This window comes from Hetaerina americana, unplaced genomic scaffold (assembly GCF_022747635.1).
Source record: "Hetaerina americana unplaced genomic scaffold, ioHetAmer1.1.p SCAF_13, whole genome shotgun sequence".
Classification (NCBI taxonomy): Eukaryota; Metazoa; Arthropoda; class Insecta; order Odonata; family Calopterygidae; genus Hetaerina; species Hetaerina americana.
In genome coordinates this window covers 9201882-9221338 of record NW_027286403.1, presented here as the reverse complement: position 1 = coordinate 9221338, position 19457 = coordinate 9201882, and the positions used below count along the sequence as shown (strand labels likewise).

The following is a 19457-nucleotide window of genomic DNA, read 5'->3' as shown; positions in this document are numbered from 1 at the left end:
CATGGAAAAAAATCCAGTCTGTGTGCATTAAGCCATTCTTTTCTAAAATTTATGTGTACAACTGAAGCTTAATTTAGAGGTTTTCTTTTAGCTTTGCCATGGGTTATAGTGTTTTCAATGGTGGTCACACAAATTAAGGTTCATCTAACTATTTAGGTCTGAGGATGTTTTCGCTATCATCCAGGATTCCTTAAGAATCATAAACCTTACAGATATGTTAAATAGGGGATAAAATGAAATTTTATAAAAGTAAAAGATTCGACAAAAATTATCCCTACTGAAATGACTTTTGACAGTCAAATAATTTTTTAAATTAAATTTTGCACATATTGTTCTAGATTGGACTTCAACTTTCAGGCTTTAAATTCCTGCATTTTGGTGCACAACAGTAGATGGCAATTCGATTAACTGCTCATGCATTTCCTGTAGTTGTTTGAATTAGGGAAAGCTTGTAACTATATATTTCTAGGGCAGTAGATAAAAATATTTTTCATAATTTTATAATTATTATGTTGATGAGGAAGTTATTTGCATTAAATCATTATTTCCTTCATCCATGAAGTACATTCCTTGATGCATTTGATGATTTAGATGGACCTTGATAAGTGAGAGAATTCTTAGTAGTAAAACTGAATACCTTGGCTTATAATTTTCACCCCAAAAACTTCTCTTAGTAAAAGATTTATAGGAACTCTATGGTGAGACCCCTCTCACCCTACACTTTCATTAGTGAAAGTGACTTCTAAGAAGGGTATCTCATTGTTTTTGTTAGGATTTTGTTTGTTAGAAAGAGTGAGCACTTAACCTCTAATTAAAAACAAATTACAGCAAAACCCCTTCCTCGGAAGAAGTGTAAAATGCAGGCAAATGCAAACAGTTAGAGAAAGTGAATTTTTGCTATTAGTGTGTTCCTTTTTCATCTCGTATTTCCATTTACTAGCAGGATAATATTTACATTAATGAGTAATTGAGGAAAACTTAACACATGAGAATCTGAGCTACTTTGCAATGTGACTAGTACAAACAGTTATCCAACTTTCAAATTTCGTGAAGAAAACAAATTCATTCTTGATTCTGTGTAGTTTTGATGCAATAAAGCAAGTTTCAATACTTTTTAATATTCAGCAGCCCATCACTGTTAAATCTGTGTGGAGGCAGTGCAAATGATCCTAGATGCCAGATACCAGATCTTGTGTTTTTCATGCTTCATCATGTTTGGGTCAAAGTCATTTTCATTCCTCATATTTTCAACTTGTGTGTGATATGACTAGTCTCCCTCAGCTGTCATTAGAAGGTATAAATTTCATGACTAACTCCTAGTCGTCAAGTGTATCCACTTCATATCATGAATCTTTTCCTGGCAGACGTGAGATTATGAGTTCAATTAGTTCCAAACTCTGTTACTAGTAGACCTCTGTATTCTGACCTTATTTAAATGTTTGCTAAAACTATTCACATTACTGCTCTCTTCCATCTGTGTAAGTTTGATACGTACAAAATTAAGTCAAAAAAGTTTTTTTTATACAGGCTGGTGTACATGAGTAACAGTTTTAGAATGTGGACATTTTTTTAATCATGCACAGCGATGCAAATAGTGGGAAAACTGAACATTAAATCATGTAAATATGGGGTTCCTCAGAAATAGGAAATTGTATGGGATGTGTTAAAAATGTTTTAAATTGCGGCAGGTCAATTGCTGATTATACAAATAAGAGGTTTGACTGTAATAATTAAGTGTCCATCCTTAGGAAACTGTACTTGTGTCCTCAGGATGTCTAAACAGAAAATTAAAGTAATTATTTTGAATAGTTAAAATTATAAGGAATCATTGTTTTTTTAAGGTTCTTACATATTAAGTTATTATTTCTTCATTCCCAGCACATTCCTCACCATTTCCTCTGTTTTCTCATACCTGTATAACTTAAGAGTAGCTACCCCTAAACCTCTTTTAGTAAGAAACTGGCTATATGATAAAACTACATGAGCGAGGAAAAATTGCTGCCCTTTAACCCTTACTTAAGTGTGACAGTATTATTACTCCTCTTTACCAATAGTTTCTGGTGTTAATTTACACATTTATTTTTATTCCATAGGTTACTGACTTTGGTTTTGCTAAGAGAGTTAAGGGCAGGACATGGACCCTCTGTGGAACGCCTGAGTACCTAGCCCCAGAAATTATCTTAAGCAAGGTACTGTATATTTAGATGTATCCCAATTAAACATAGTTGGTAATCAGTTTCTGAACATTGCTTCTGAAAACCATGCATTTGTCCAATTTTAACTGATAATATTTTAAAGTTTGCTTTGCTCTTCTTTAATAATTTGGTAATGATGTGTAGTCTCTCTTTTACTGTGCCCTGTTAACATCTCTGAGTTCAATGAATATTTTTGATAATTCATTTCTTCGCAATCATTGCATTAACTTTGTATGGAGGGCATTCTGGTAATTGAGTAAATTTTCCTTCTCCAACCTTAAAGTACTATAGAGTAACCATCAAACTTTCAGTCAATTCCTTTATTGCATCATTACATTTGTTTGGGTACATGTTAGGCTTGGATTCTCATTCAGACTTTAAACCTATATAGTTTGATAATAAAAATGTGTGGCATCATGTAATTCCTCTTGTGTTTGAAATGGTTAAGCTATTTGTAATATTTTAGTGTATCTGCTTTTTTCGATGCAATTTTTAACACAATATTTTATCTTTGGGATTACAAATGTGAGATTTCATATTATGTAATTATCTTTCCATAAGCCATTTTCTTCTTTACGCTCATTCCAATATATTCAAATTAAGGAACAGGCATAATTGAATGGGATATCTCGGGTACTTTGCATGTAGTAAGAAATAGAAAACTCCAGTCAACCAAAAAATAGCAGTTGCTGCGCTAGCTACCCATACCCAATCCATTGTGATCATCATGGTGTGAAATGAACCTATTAGCATTGCTTACCATAGTGTGAGTTTGTTTTCCATGAGTCTGCTCATGAGCCAATTGGACTTCATTTATCATGAGGCTGCCTGTTTTGGCTGACTGGTCACAGTTGAACTTTTATGCAGCCAATACACAATAAAACAGATCTTGCAAAATTATCTACTGACAATTAGGAAAGCGTTAATGTATTGACCACATACTGGGTCTGTGATTTTTATTAATGTTTTAGACATTATTTTGTCTTTTGCTGTGTACATCTATGCGTAGTAATTTCAGGGAGAATAGGTCATTAATATTTCATGTGGTCAGGTTTATTAGAGTTTCGCAAAAAGTGAAACAGTAATGTAGCAAGAAAGAGCAAGTTTTCGTGAAGTTATCTTAACTTGAAAAGTACGCATGTAAAATAATTGTGTATTTTATACTTTTTTCAATAAATGTGGGTAGCTGCTGCGTGCACCACAAAAATTTCTTTTTATTTCTTCAGTTATCGAGTTTTCAGGGCAGAAAAATTACCAAAATGCTGCTTAGCAGTTAAGTGTGATCTTAGTCAATTCCTAATCAACAATTTTGCTATGGGAGCTAAAGGGCAAAATAATATATTTGTTTTTGACACAGCAAATCTCTCTCAAGGATGCCATCCTTCTCGGCAAATTCGAAAACCTAGAGTTTTGCAAAATGATAAAAGGCGTTGAGTAAGGGACTAATAATCTGAATGTTGGTTATCCAATGGCTGAATTATAGATTATTCCAAGCAAGAAGCATTCCCTTCCATCGTATCCACTCATATTCTTTCCCTTTTTTTGTCAAAGTGGTAGCAGCTAATGACATTTTTTCCATTGAAATAAGCTATTTAATGCAATATACCTTAGTATGGTTCAGTCAATTCCTGGGAGATATACTTAAGAGAATTTTCAAGTCTTCTTTATGATGGCTATAATGAAATGATATTGAACATTGAGTGGTATATGAAACGACAGAATTTCTGGTGACTCACTGCCATACCGTGTTAATATATTGTGCATGAAAAACTTTTAAATGAGGAGGAATAATGCAAAACGTTGCTGAGTTTCCTAACTCATGGCTATATATTCTCGTATTCCAAAGCTTATATTTAGCTGCCCTGCCTCTGATGGAGTTTTTTAATCATAGAGCTCTTTTATGTGCTCTTTCTCTTAGGGGAAAGCAGTGCTGAAAACAGACTCTTAACGGTGTTTATTTACCATTGGAGTGGGTGGCCCCTATACATTTTGTATTCTTTAGTTTGATGCGTTGCAAAGTATTAATTAAGTGCATGTATTGAATTAACGGTGGTATTCTGCTAATAGCTCAAAAATAACTGGATAATGTCACCTATTTCAGAGTTTTAAATTCAATTTAAATTTTCCAGAACATGGCATTTATTCCATAAATTGTGCTCTCCTGAGTTCCACATTGCCACATTTCTTCAATGAATAGCCTATCTTAGATTTACCTCATTGCTAATTATAACTAATTCAATTGTTTAATATTTCATAGATCTAGAGGCATTCATCAATCAATTCATTATTTGCCTGTTTGGAAAATGAATTGCTTTACATGCCCCTGGTAACTTTAAAGTCTATTAATGTTAGTCTTGCCATGATGTCATAAAGTGACTTTGTTGACGATCATTCCCTAATAATGGTAAACTTGAAGTTATGCAGAATTCAGCTTGCATTCATGCCATTGTATATTTATTTTTCATTGAAGTAATGTTTTATTTTTCCATAACATTTATATTTTTGAATTTCAGGGTTATAATAAAGCTGTTGATTGGTGGGCTCTTGGAGTCCTGGTATATGAAATGGCTGCAGGTTATCCTCCATTTTTTGCTGATCAACCTTTACAAATTTATGAAAAAATTGTCTCCGGAAAGGTAATATATAAAAATTTTTAATATTATGTCTGTTAGGTGTAGAGTTTTTGCACATCAAATATTTAATTTTTTAAGGGCAACATACGAAGAAATTTCTGTGTATTTAGAAGTAAACTTTAGGTATGTGTCTACTCCAAAAAATATAAATTTGATATTAAATCCTGGTTTATTTGTTGAACTTTTGAAACAAATTTTTCAATTGGTTATTGTTTGGTTCTTGTCAACATAAAACATTGTGTACTCTTGTATTGGCATTAATAATGCTAAGTGCTATCTTTCTATAAGGACTAAACATATTTCTTTTATAATTTTAGTCCTTACATGAAAGTATGTCAAATTTTTATTCATCCTCCTATTTTGATCTAGCTCATATTTAACAGTTGTACAGTCAGTGTATAAGTCTTGATGAAATGAACGGTATAGTTGTGAGTTGTCCATCTCCCACATAATTCGATCTTTTAAAAGTGATTGTTGAAATGCTCTTTTCTTACTATCACGATTTAATTTTAACTAGCCACTTTTGCACCTTTTTCTCATTGCCTATCGTTGAAAAGCATAACTGAGTGCAGTGAACTATAGATTATCCATGGTAATGGTTGCATGATGAAGTATGGGTAATCCAAAAACAGGAATAACCGAAATATGTGGGAAATATGGTCGTGATATAAACGAATGTTTATGAAATCTCCTTTTTCATTCATTTTCATTAATTTGCACATTTTAGCTAGGGAAATTAAAATTATTTCCAATTTCAGCCATTTTTATAAGGGTGGAATAATTATTTTACAACACAACTGTCATCAAGTGAATAGCAGAATGTATTTTTCTCAGAAAGCTAAACCAATCACATATCAGATGACTGACCAAGCATGAATATTGATTAAGGAAAGCTGATATGGTTTCATGTTGACCATATGATACAGATTAAATGGATATGAAGAGTGTAGATAGGTAACAGCTTATTTGTTGCATAGTGAGGCTATGTATTTGCTCGCATTAAAGGAGATTATGACATTTTGAGGACTAATGAAAGAAGGCATGGTAAAATATATTTCAGTTAAAACGTTCAATACTATTGACGACTTGTTTTGTGAAATTGAAAACTTTTAAGCCCAGATATTTAAAATTTTATTTAAAAAAGGGCATATCAAAGTTTTTGAAGCATTTATTTGTAACAATTTTAATTTTATGAAAATTTTTAGGTGCTAAGAAGAGAATATTATCAGTCATTGGTAAAATGGATAATATGCACATGAATAATCAAGAGTTGACTAGCTGGTTTATTCAAAGAAACTTGCTTAGATGTACTAAATCATCAAATTTATGTTATTGGGGAATCAATAGATAACGTACTTAAAATCAATCTTTATGTAAAAATTGAGGTTAAGGAGAAAATATATTTTGAAGCTCATTTTGACAAGTTTTTACCAGCCAGGATTATAATATAATGAAAAATGTGAGCAGCATCTGTGTTATTTTTGCAAATTGGTGCTTTTAATATGAAAAAGTTTACAGCCTAAAAAATGTTATGTGCTACGTCATTAGTATAGAAATAGAAAATATTTGTGACATTTGATATAAAATATGCATTTCCAGTTTTATATCATTGTGTGTTATTCATTCTTGAGAATAGACAATCTGTTGATAGTTCCCGAAACATTGACGATTCCAAGGACAGTTTTGGGTTCTTATTGTCATTTTCACTGTTACATGTCAGTAATGATTTGCATAATTACTTATTCTTATAGTGACGAATTAATTTTATATCCAATGAAGTAATGCTATAGGGAACAGCAATTTTCATGGTTTTTTTTTTGGAGAGTGCTGTTTTCTATTTTGTTGAAATTTGAACGGTCAACTTTGTAGCATTTTTCCCACATCTACATGTATTTCATGCTACATATTCAGCTCTTATTTGCTTTTTAATGTGCTTTTATCATCTGTCAACCTTTTGAAAGCAATATGAAGCAACGTTAAATGGAGAGGTCAATCAACTGTTGTGGATTTTATTTCTGGGGCCAAAAACAAATATGAAGTTTCACTGCATGTGAACAATCCATGCTGTAAATATATTTCACAATTTTGTGGTTCATCTAACTTAGGGCTATATTATTCCAGGTTTCAGTGCGATAAGGTTTAGCTATTTTAATGCATTTAATCATTTTAAGTGAAGTGCCATAATGAATGTTTACAAAATTGAAATTATTCCATTAATGCATTCGTATTAGGCAATGCCATATGCTTGATTATGCCATTTTCATATGTTTGCATACCAGTCAGGTATTGCTAGCCTGCTGCAAGTCTGGAAAATGTGCACAAACTGAAAAGATGGAAATTGTCGAAATGGATTCCTATTAGTGGTCAGTTAATGGCAGTAAAATATGCAAATCTATAATTGATGTGATAGCACTAAAAGGTATTGATTTCATGGATTTTCTATAATTGTAATGGCATTGTAACTATTCATGATAGCATGTAGACTAAAACAGGAAGTCTTATTGAATGCACTTGTAGTGGAATTGAAAAAAAATATTTTTAAATGTTTATTTTAATTAGTGAAATACTCTCTTACCTTTTCACTGATCTGCCATGGGATTCAGTTCTTCATATCAAAAGAAAAAAAATTCAAGTGTATGGAGTTAATTCTTACCAAACCACATTGTGTGCTTGTGACCTGGCAGTGTGATTCCTTAACGGGTCTCTGAATACCCTCCCGAGGAAGTATTCAATTTTAAGAATTAATATCATTGATTGCTTGCAAGGCTCGACAACCTTTACATTTATGAATGGAAAATAATTAGAAACCGATTTTGATATTTTAAGTACTATCTAAGGATTTGTTAAAGTGTAATGATACTTATTCTTGTTTCCAATAATAGCTATTTATATTATCCAACCTTTGATTGATACATCTGGACAAAAATATTTTTTTCTTTTTTGAACAGGTGCGCTTTCCCTCCCACTTCAGCTCCGACCTCAAAGATTTACTTCGAAATCTTTTGCAAGTTGATCTTACTAAACGGTATGGAAATCTGAGGAATGCAGTCAATGATATCAAGACACACAAGTGGTTTCAGTCAACTGACTGGATATCTGTTTTTGAAAAGAAGGTATGTCTTTTTCCTAGTCAAATGCAATGAAATATTTAGAAACTTGTTTGCTTTGGATGCAGCTGGATAGTTCATTATTTATTTGTTTTTACAGCTTTTTGTGCATGAATATATATTAGTATGATGGAATGCTTAACATCAAGGTAGTTTAATTTTAAATATAAATGCTTTATATGGTTTGATTGCTTTTCCATTTTTCTTTTTCTACAATTTTGTCCAAAATGTGTTGGTGTGAATGCCATCACTGATTAATAATATTTTCTTCTTTCGTCAATGATCTTTATGCATTGGTAACCTCTTGGTGAAATCTTGTAACTGAAAAATGATTCACTTAACCAAAACATAGATTTGGCATTAACATTCTTACTATAGACATTTTTTGAATATTTCGATGCAATAAATCAATAAAATGTACTTAAAATTATGTTATTATTGTGGAAAAAATCTTTTATTCAAGCCTATAATTTTATAAAATCAATATTATCAAAGACTTTTTATCAAAGTTTGATAGTAATAATATCAATTCATTTCTAGCCAATAAAATAACATTCTTTGGCCTAAGTATAGTTTTATCTTTCCTGACAAAATAGTTAAGTTAGCCTTTGCCAATTATTTCTGAGACAATGAATGCACAAAGTCTTGGTATAAATCTATGCATTTGTTACATCATGCAATTACTATAAAAGAATAAGGAACAGGAACAATTTATTGTAGGTCATGCAAAAAATGCTCGGGGTATAGGAAGTGAGCAATTTGCATGGAGTGGTCATATTTTTCTTTACAGGGAAGAAATAATATTACAACATACGTTTTTAGCAAGCTTTGTTGGAATAAAAAATGTGAATGTTTGTTGCAAGGCGTTAAATCACCTATCAAAGGGGACACATGATATTGAGTGACCATGTAATTATGCTGGCATAAAATGTTGAAAATTGTGCACCAAATTCATACCAAAAAGTATATGAATTCCAGGTGTGTTATTATTTAGGCATAATTTATCATACAAGTGAATGACGGGACAATTTTAGTTTTATTTTTTTTTAGATTTTGCATTAACCCAGAAACAGCACTTGGGCCCTTACATCGGACTTTTATTAAGAATATAACAATAGACAATTACAAACACCCAAGTTCAAGTATAGCTCAAGTATCCTTATCCTTGTCAATGATTCATGTTTGTGCCAAATTCTAATGTTTTTCTACTGTCCCAGAAGAGTACAAATTTTGCTCAGAATGGGTATTGGGATCTCTGTGGGATTAAGTGAGTCTTGGGTCATCGTGTCGTTACCCATAAGGTCAATGGGAGAGAGTTTTTAAACTTTTGATTCTTGTTAAACAGTTAAGTCACTCTGTGTTATGTAGAATTCTTTTCATTGAGGTCTAAATTAGTGTGAGCCAATAATTTAATGAGAAAGTAATGATATTTGGGTGTCTGAATTTCCAGTGTCAAATTTCCATTCCTTCATAGTGATGGCCATCTTTTTGTTAGTCAGTCTATTTTAAACATTTCTCTGATGAAGAGGAAAACTATTGAATCATGAGGAAGGTGCCATCCAGTTTAGTAAATATATATTTATGTTCTTCGATGCATCTGGTTTTGTGTACTCTTTGGTTCCTGATAAGTTTTTTTTTGATAGCCTTCAAGTTAACCTGGCCATAAACCACTTGAGTATACAGAGAACTTATGCAAGAGGCAGGATATGAACCCACCACCTTTGCCACTCACATGAAAGATAATATTAATCCACTTGGCTAACCTGGCTGGTAAATTATGTTAACCATATTGTTAAAATATATCATTCTGGTAGAGTTGGTCCAGTATCTACCCAGTGAGCCTTATATGCCATTGAATTTATTTTTTCATCTTATCTCTGGAGGAGTAAAACATCTAAACCTCTCATGGTAATAAATGCTCAAAATATGGCAATCCATGTGAAAAACCATTGGAATATCAATGGTTTTGTGTAGAAGTTCAGTAAGAGAAGCATAGCAGTTTTATTAACAGGTAAAGATAATAAAAGTCGAAAAGTGGAACATCTTTTCACCTCTGTGAGACAAGTGTCACAATTTGCAGGTGGTGCCAATAAATTTAATTTACTCTGAAAATGGTTGCTCGAGTTCGAGAAAAACTAAAGGCATATGTTAATTTTTGCCAATATATTATCGCTGTAAATGATTGAACAAATCTGGAGTAATTTGAGGAAATTGCAAATATAGAATATTTCAACAGGGAATGTAATTTTTGTGTGGCTGGTCCAGTTGAAACATTTTAAACATAACACATAATTAAAAATATTGTTTCAAAATAATGACATTAACAATACCCTATGTATCCTAAAAGATCAGTTGCATTCCAGATGTAATTATGTAAAATTTAATCATTAAGGCTAGTCTTAATTTTTGCCCAGGCTTGGAAAATACTGGCTGAGCTAACGTAAGCGTGATATGCTCCCATTTATAGCCCCTACATGCTCGAGGCTCAAAAATCTTGACTTCGTTTTGTCACCTTAATACACTTACCTCTCAATTGCCTCCAGTTGTAATCTATTTATTTTAAATGTAAAGGTTTTAAAATGCTAATGACAAAAATGGCAAATAGTTTTATTTAATTTTAATTATTTCCTCCAAATCATATGAGTTTTAGTTGTCAAGATCTGAAAGTAGACCAAAAAAGCATTTCTAAAAAAAAATGACCTACAAAATTGGAGTTTTCTGAGACAAAAATAGGAGAAATTTCTGGAATTATTAGGTACAACCCACAACTTTGGACATCCACTGCTATGGCTATACTAATTTGTGGCCTCACATACCTAGATAAATTTGGGGATTGAGATGGTGCGGGGGCTAACGTACTGGCTTCCCACCCTGAGGGCGCGGGTTCAAATCCCGGCGGTGTTGAATATTTTTCAGAGGTATCTCGATCCCTACTTGAGGTGCTTTGTGGAGGGCACTTTGAGGGAGTACGCCGTCCGTCGGATGGGACGTTAAGCTGCGGACCCCTTGGCGCCTTTCGTAAAGAGTAGGCTAATGCCGACGCCGGGTTTCTCTCCACCCTTCATCCTTTCCTGTCCATCCCCTATGGCGCAAATGACCTTAGCTGTCGGTCGCCTCCCCTAAAAACTACTACTACTACCACCTAATTTTGGCCTTAAGTATGAATTTTATGTACTTCATTAAATAAATGTATTTCCAATTGGGACTTATCTGCTCTGGTACAATTCAACTTATAAATTGATACCAGGATAATAAATTATTAACGAAATTTCTGTTAGAATGTATAATTTTGTATAAGTTGATGTAAAAGATCTATTCAATTCCATGAATGCCTATAAACATACATATGTGTATTATAGAAATAGAATTCAAAATATTATGTTATCAATAACATGTGACCAGCATGAGTTCAAAATTATCAGAATTATGTGTGCTTTTACAAGCAATTAAGTCCAAAAATATTCATGCTCATAATTTAGTTGCACTCAACGTACATTAAGATGAAACATTATTTCCAGTATTTCTTATTTCCACTTAAATATTTATTCTATTATTTAAGTGTCATCATTTCTGCTATCAGGATATCATTACAAAGTGACATTTGCTGTAAATATGCTACATTTTAATTTCAATTTCCAATTAAAGCATTCTAAGATGGTAATTTGCTGGACTGATACTCCCCAAAATAAACCTTGAATTCACATAAATATGAGGGACCGCAAAGTGTTATGCCATTTTTAAAGCTAAGTTTGACATTCCCATTGAATTTGTGCTTTGTAGTTGTTTTAAAGTAGTATAATGTACTGTTATAATTATGCTGACAATGTTAAGATAACTATATAATTGAAGACAGGTCAGTGTATTTATTGCTACACCATTAAAAGGCAAATCTAGAGTATCCATATATTAATAAAAGACAATATCCACAGTGACCCTTGCTTAAATTTTAACAATTTGTTAACGACTCCTCTAAATGTGATTTTACAATGTGTGGCTTAACTTGAGTTTTTCCAAAATGAAAGCAGAAAACCTTGATTTGTGAATTCCACTGTAAGCTTCCAGGCTCCAATTCCAGAATTAGCTTGACTTCTCTTTTATCTAAGTAATCCATGGACTGATGGAAAAAGGTAGGGAGAGGATAAAATATTTTTCTTGGACTCTTGAAGTTCAATGATTGGCAAGTGTATGAGTATTCTTCTGAAGGAGGAGCATGACAATAATTCGGTTGACTGTCAGTATTACGTACCAAAAGCATCTACAAAAATTTCTATTTGGCTTGTGGTTTTAGGTTAAGGTGCTGCATCCACTTATATCCAATATTATTTCATGTCAACTATTGATCTAGCAAAAAGAAGTTGTGGGTTTGGGAGCAGTTAAATTTGTAGTGAGGAATGAATATCATAAAAAAACACTACTTCTTAATGCATACAAATAACTTCGCAGTATGAAAATGCCTCATGGCATGCAATTTCATGGGAAAAATTTGAAATAAGTGATATGTTTTTGATAAGTAACCATATTATTCCTTTCATTTTTATTGTAGATGTATTTCAATTGATCCTTGTTAAAAATTGTTCAAACAAATAAACATTTGATTGGGGAATGCTTTAAAGCTCCACAGTACTTGAATGAAGTAGGGTTGATAAAATGTTTAATTGAATGTGCTCTCAAAAGTGTTTGTGGCACCTTAAGGTGACAAAATTCATTTAAATATGGGTTGTGATAAATGGTGGAATTCACAGTGTTGTTCTTTGATTTCAACTCCTCTGCTGGCAACTTCTTGTTATACGGACCACTATTTGGAAAATCTTTAATGTGTGACACTGAGAAGGTCAACATAAAAGACTCTCACTAGCTAAATATAAAATTGATAAAATTCAATCACTTTGAATGCTTTCATCTCAAATGGATTGGAATGAGAGAACGGAAACTTGGAGCTAGCTTGAAATTTCAAGGCCTTTTCCAAGTGCTGTCAAGCAAATGGAGGTTAATATGCCAAGCAATGAACAATATAACTCTAAAAACAATATATACAACCAAGCAACGAATGATATGACTCTAAAAAAATAATACTAAGACAATATTTTGGGTACTTATTTTTCCATGAGCATTATTTTAGAGCAGCAACTAATAGGTCCCCATTCCTAATGTTTCTCATTCCCATTATCTCCCACCCTTAATGCCCCTCTGTGCCATAAATCTGTAGGTACCTTGCAGTTTATATGGGCTAATAGAGACTTATTTGAAACTTGTAATGCCCACCTGGCATTTTACGTTTATATGATTACTTTCCTAGTTGGCTTTGTTGACTGTATGTGCTAATTGCTTGGCATCTTACCCTGAAATAAGAAATTAGTTCCTGTCTCAAAGCACAGGTACTCTGCAAATGCTAGTGGCTTATTCCCTTGGAAAACAAAATAAGAAGGCATATCAGGACCTAAGAGTGCAATTCAAATAAAATTGGAATCCACCAGGCTATGTATATACAATATTTTATGGTACCATAGAGATACATCTTTTCCCTTCAAAATGTGCTCTGAAACCAGCCTATGTCTTATGAGCCTAGGGTATACAGGTATAACTTCATCCTATTTGGTCATAAGCCGATTTGCTGGAAAAAATAGTAATAAGTATTTATTCCCTCTTCTTTCATAGTAAATGGTTGTCTTGATTATAAATTTTGATAATTAGAGTTTTTTAGCCAATATATTTAAGATATTATTTACTAAGCTATAGAGTGTTGATATTTCCTTGGAATAAAAAAACCACAAACACAGTAATCAACCCGAAGTTTGGTTGGCCACTCACCAAAAGGGATCATCAATTGATGCTACACCAAAGTAATACTTGCACGTTTTCTTTGAGTATCCTCTTAAGGTTAATACCTGCATTATCTAAATGTAATACTTGCACTCGATATATATCTCTACCTGCATTCATGGTTATTTTCCAAGAATTATCTTTAGCAAATTTTAGAGAGGTGTAAGTGACTTCATAGAAAGTAAGATGCTCAGTGTGCAAGGTGACATGCATTTTATCATTTATTGTTGATTGAAAGAGAAAGATGGATGTTGAGTTTTGGGAAAAATAATTTCAGTGCTGCTCTTTATGTCCAGTCAGCAGTTTTAGGAGGGATTCCAATATAAATATAGTAACACTTCCAAATAAATATAGTAAGGCTTCCAAATACACATGGAAGCACTGGAGAATTTTTTGTTTTGTCCTCTTAAGGAAATCTGGACGAATTCCAAGAAACTGCAGGATATATCGCAACAGTAACTTCTAATGGAGTCGTCCGCTAATATGCATTTCAATGTAACAATTTCAGAGTGTGTAATTCATTTGCCTTGACCGAGATTCGAGCCCAGATCCCTCGATGTCTGGCTGAGTGCTTTAACCAGTTAAGCTACTGAGGCCCACCTTGCCTCGATAGCTTAACTGGTTAAAGCACTCAGCCAGACATTGAGGGATCCAGGTTTTTAATCCCAGTCAAGGCAAATGATTTTTACACTCTAAAATTGTTGCGTGGACATCACAACAAGTTTGAGAACTTGATAAATTACAAAGTTGTGATCATTTAGTCCTGTTCTGATGGCAATTGAATTGTCTACTGTACCAACCTCCTTTGATTCAGGGTGTTACTAATTTTCCCTCCCATCTTGAGAGCCTTACTTTCTCAACATAGCAACCTATTATCTTATCCACTGATTGAGTGAATGATATAGGGGTAGAATAATTAGAATGCTTTGTGATATAATTCTTCCGGTCACCATTACCTGCAGAGAGGGAAGAATAATGTGCAAGCTTAAGATTGGTATTGCATCAGTACTCTGGGTGGATGGTTTATTAGGTAGTACAGGACTCTGACAAAATCACATGACACATTCTCATTCATTAGGAGTACATTATCAAGTGTTAGGTATGCAGTAGGCATTATGTCATTTGCCATCTAAATTCTTCCCTGGTGCATCTTGTTTTCCAGTAGAAGTCCAGAACAAGTCACTGGGATTGAGTGTGTAATATTGCATTCACATAGCAATCATTATTAATCTATGATAAGGAGATGACAATGAAAAGTTGAGGCCTGCTGGATTATTTTGTTTTTATAAAAATTAAAATTTGTAGAAAATGCCTGGAATAGATCGCTGAAAGTCTATGTTATCCAGAGAATTGTTATAATTTAGCCAAATATCTAATTACTATTGAATTATTTATCATAGTTAATTTTTGCCTCCCTAGAATGGCAACCTGGACAAGCAAAATCATCCAAAATCTATATTTTTTGTTTGGGTTACCATTTTCCTCCTCAAGCTGGATGTCAAAAATTGCATACTGCAACTTGAACTGAATTGTATGAATTACATCAGCAATTTTTAAATATCATGTTAGATTAATGCTGCTATTTCCGATAGGTGTATTGCATTTTGCTAGCTGATGTATTTTTAAATGTATAGTTCCGTGAAAATGGTTGAACCTGTCTTATTGTCAAGGTGGTAGCAGAATGAAATTAACCACATCTCTGGAAATTCTTGATATGATTTTAGTATCAGGGTTACTAGTTATGGTTTTATGTGCAGTCCTGCTCCTATATTGTCCTTTAATCTGGAAAAGTATTCTTAGTGTTTAAAGTAATTAGCTGATAAGGAAGAGAACTTTGTTCTTTTCTTTTTATTTTTTTAATCTTGCCACTGGTAATTTTTGTAATTTTAAGTACATTTTAATGCTTTTCCTAATAATACTTGGTGTCAGTGATGGCCTTTCACTCTCTGTAAGCTTTCTGATTTCAAAGTGCTGTTTCTTTTGAGTAGCTTATAGAATTACCTTGAAGAATGAAGTTTTTTTTGTCTTGTTTTTAGTTGCATTTCATTCAGATTGTAATGTTAATCAATAATTTTGACAATCACTTCTGTAGTCTAGGGTGATAACTTAGATATCCTAATTCTAAAAGGGAAACATCAGTTCTAAAAATGATGGGAAAGGATATTTTACTTCCCTTCATTCCTCTATGCACTCACATTTCTTCTTGCATAGGTGGAGGCTCCATATCGCCCACTACTTCTTCATGATGGTGATACCACGCATTTTCAGGAATACAAAGAGAAAAATAGCATCTTTAATATCTCATCAACTGAAATGTTTTCCAATGAATTGTTGGACTTCTGATGTGTGCATGTTAGCCCATACCTCATAGTGCATGTATTCAGTTATAACCTTGGCTGTTCAATTTTGTAGCTTTAAAAGCTTGCTTAGTAGTCATTTGTTCCATTGACAGGTAAGTATTATCAATGCTTACATGATATGTGAATTATATTTTCTGGTGTATTTGTTAATTCACTTCTCCAGAGAGCCTTATGTATGGGCCATTGATAATTTCTGTAACTGTGTAACCTGCTGAGTGAATATTATGTCAGCATTTGTTACTACAGCTTGATGGCAATCAGGAGTGAATCTTTTTGTACAAAGTGGACATATTTCTTGGAGAATGATGTGCTGAAAACCTGGATTTAACCATCAGCTCATTTTAGAATATAATGTCAATGTATTGGCTTTGTGAAATAACTTCCTTGACTTTATTACTCTATTCAATCAATACCTTAATTATTTAGATTATATCTTGCCAATATTCATTGTTCTTTTATGAGTGCTCTATGGCAATCAGACATTAGTTTTAAAAAAATCTTTGAGCTTGTTATATCAGTGAAAGTTTTATCTGTGAGTAGTTAATTCTTGCAGCTAATAGGATCTACAGCTGTCATTGAATTTTGACCATCTCTATTCAGAGTAGAATGTCGGGACACTTTTAGATCTGATTTGAAGCCAGGCATTTCAGGCTCAGAGAATAGTAGTGCTTAAAGGAATGGAAATTTAATAGTAAAACCTGAGCAATCTCAGTTTGTGTACTCATGGTTGATCCTTGTATTACATTCATATAGCATTGACTTTTAAGTCATAGGTCATAGATACTCTGTGCATTTAAGGATGAAGGTTCAATCTATCTTCTTTTTTCTTGTGACAAATGTATTTTACTCATGAACGAATTATTTACATATGTATTCTTAGAAAAGTTTATTTTTATATTGTCATAATGTTTCATAAACCTGTAAAAATATTCATGTAGTCTTAATCACTAAATTTGTCCAATGCCAATTTTATGTAAAAACTTATAATTTTGATGAAAAATGTGTGACTTTTATGCCATATGGATCATGGTGATAACATGATGATAACAGTTCTAATTCGTGCCATTTTTTCCTGCATACATAAATGTTGTGTTTTGTTGCTATTTAGAAAATGCTACTAAATTTTAGAAAAAGAATAGGATATGGCAAAAAGAGATTGTTTTCAGAATCAGAATTGATTTATATGATGCTGGTGAATCAAAAATGTTATTTGTGCTTCAAGAGAATTTGCTATGATTTTGACCTTATGGGAGTTGATGACATTTGAAGCCTTGCTCATGTTGTGGTGAAGTTACAGTGCATTGGATATTTTTGCTGATAAGTAGGTGTGTATTTTAGAAATGAAGGGTGATGTCAACTTTGAACTCAATTTTCCGTAAACTCTTTTGTAAATTATTTATGAAATACTAATTGAGATGTAATGTTGTACAGAAGTCATGGGCACCGCCGTAGGACTGGGCACATCACAGTATCATATGTAAATATTTAAGTTTTAATTTATTTGTTAAATGTTATGTAAAGGTGTCGTAATTATTTAAGTACCCAGATGGAAACCCTTTTAAACACCAAAGATATGGTCCATGAAAGAAGTGGAGATGAGAAAATAAAGAATGGAAGAAATATATTGGCTTAGTGTTACTATTTATCCATCAGAATATAGTGTTTAACTCAAGTTTTGCTTTGTGGTAAGGCTTGATATATCATTTGGTAGACCAATTATGTGATTTAGTTTTAATTGCATTAGGAAATATTTCTTAAATCATTATTAAAAATATTTCATTAATTTTAAGCATGAAAAGTAGAGGGTATGAGCGAAAGTAAAAAATAACTTTCCTGGTATTAGTGGTGGCGCAGATATAAATCCCATAGTAATATTCAATATATACTCCAATTACATCAACATGCTTTATACATCCTTTTTTTTAGCAACTTATTACTTACAGAAAAATATTATCTCCTCATCCGCAAAATTATCTTTTAGCTGCTTTGAGAACTTTGTCGTCTAAAAACTGCCTTACTATTGCATTTACTACAGATTTGGGAAAAAATAATATGCAATCTGTGAGAACCTGGGGTTGGGTTTTAAGAGCAGTGGCTGATATATTTAGTATTTCTTTTCCAGTCAGAGCAGGCTCTGATTTTTTTTATCTTTACTTGATGAATTTATCAGAAGAAGCTGAAACTCTATAGTGTGCCAAACATACTCCTTGATTGGCTGTCACTTGAAACTTAAATTGTCTGTATAGTTTTCTCCAGTGCTGTACCCTTATCCTTGGAAGTTTGTCAGGAAGATTACCTTATCCTGGAAAGTGGCTGCCATAAATTCTTTTGCTGACAAAATGGCCGTAGAATTTAAATTTGACCTAGCTGTGACACTGATATGACTGGCTGTCTACTTGGATTCATAGAAGTTAACCCATCATCTCTGCTAACTATTTGATTGAAATCAGACAGTTAGTTCTGTTGCTGAAATTCAAGTGTTTCCATCAGGTATACACATGCAGATAACTAGCAGGTTTCTCGGTACTGAATATGTTGAGGTCTTTGGCTTGCAGAGATAGTCGTGAAATATGTGGCACTGAGTGTGTTTTGTGTTGTTTCTTTTTCAATCTCTTCTCCATTATCCTACTCAACATCAACTTTCAAACTTAAATCTAAAATAAAGGTTTGCAATGGAGAGCTTCAAACCCAAGAGCACATGTGACTCTGACCATAGAGCCAAGACACCGTTGAATGTATTATATGCTGCTCTTCTACTGAACTCTAATTTGCCACATAGGCTGTAGCTTTGCTTCTCTTGAGTCTCAGTTCAACTTACACTAATTTATCTTTGTCCCCTCTCTTTTCTCTGTGCTTTGTGAGACATGGTATGACCACTATGTTGTCACTGTGATAAAATTTCAAATTTAATGCTCCTGGATGAGAAGAGGAGGCTTTTGTTTTAGTAAATTTCAAAAGTTCTACCCATATATGGAGCAGAACTTGAATTGTGTTCATTTTACAGTTGTGCATTGTTTGGTGCAAGTTTTCAACAGTGAAAAATTGTCTTTATCGAGGATAAGCTGAAAGTGATAATGAGTTCTTTGAAAATTCACACCATCAGAATGACATGACGCGTTAATATTAGTTCATAACTGAAACAGTTTAAACCATCATTTTGGGAAAGAAAATATAAGCTCATGTATTGGCAACACTGCAAACAATTCATATTCACTGAGGGTAACATTATAAAAATGGAAAAAGTTCTTTTTTCATGAATTAGTCCGCAGTGGTCAAATGAAATGCTTCTTACTTGGGCAGTCACTTGTGCCAAGGCTTTAACTATAATTGAGTTTCTGACAA

The 19457-nt window shown here is 33.0% G+C and overlaps 1 protein-coding gene across 5 annotated transcripts in view; it reads left to right on the top strand.

Moving 5' to 3' along the window:
* Nucleotides 1-19457, top strand: part of LOC139686073 (cAMP-dependent protein kinase catalytic subunit 1) — a 317835-nt gene that overhangs the window by 285083 nt on the left and 13295 nt on the right. For 3 of the 5 annotated variants that reach the window (XM_071583191.1, XM_071583194.1, XM_071583193.1), the window contains 4 exons: nucleotides 2094-2189; nucleotides 4709-4831; nucleotides 7777-7941; nucleotides 15967-17725. In XM_071583191.1, the coding sequence (XP_071439292.1) occupies nucleotides 2094-2189; nucleotides 4709-4831; nucleotides 7777-7941; nucleotides 15967-16098 (516 nt within the window). In that variant the 3' untranslated portion in view covers nucleotides 16099-17725. Of the gene's footprint in view, nucleotides 1-2093; nucleotides 2190-4708; nucleotides 4832-7776; nucleotides 7942-15966; nucleotides 17726-19457 lie in introns of those variants that run through there. The other 2 variants (XM_071583192.1, XM_071583195.1) reach the window with 1 other exon arrangement.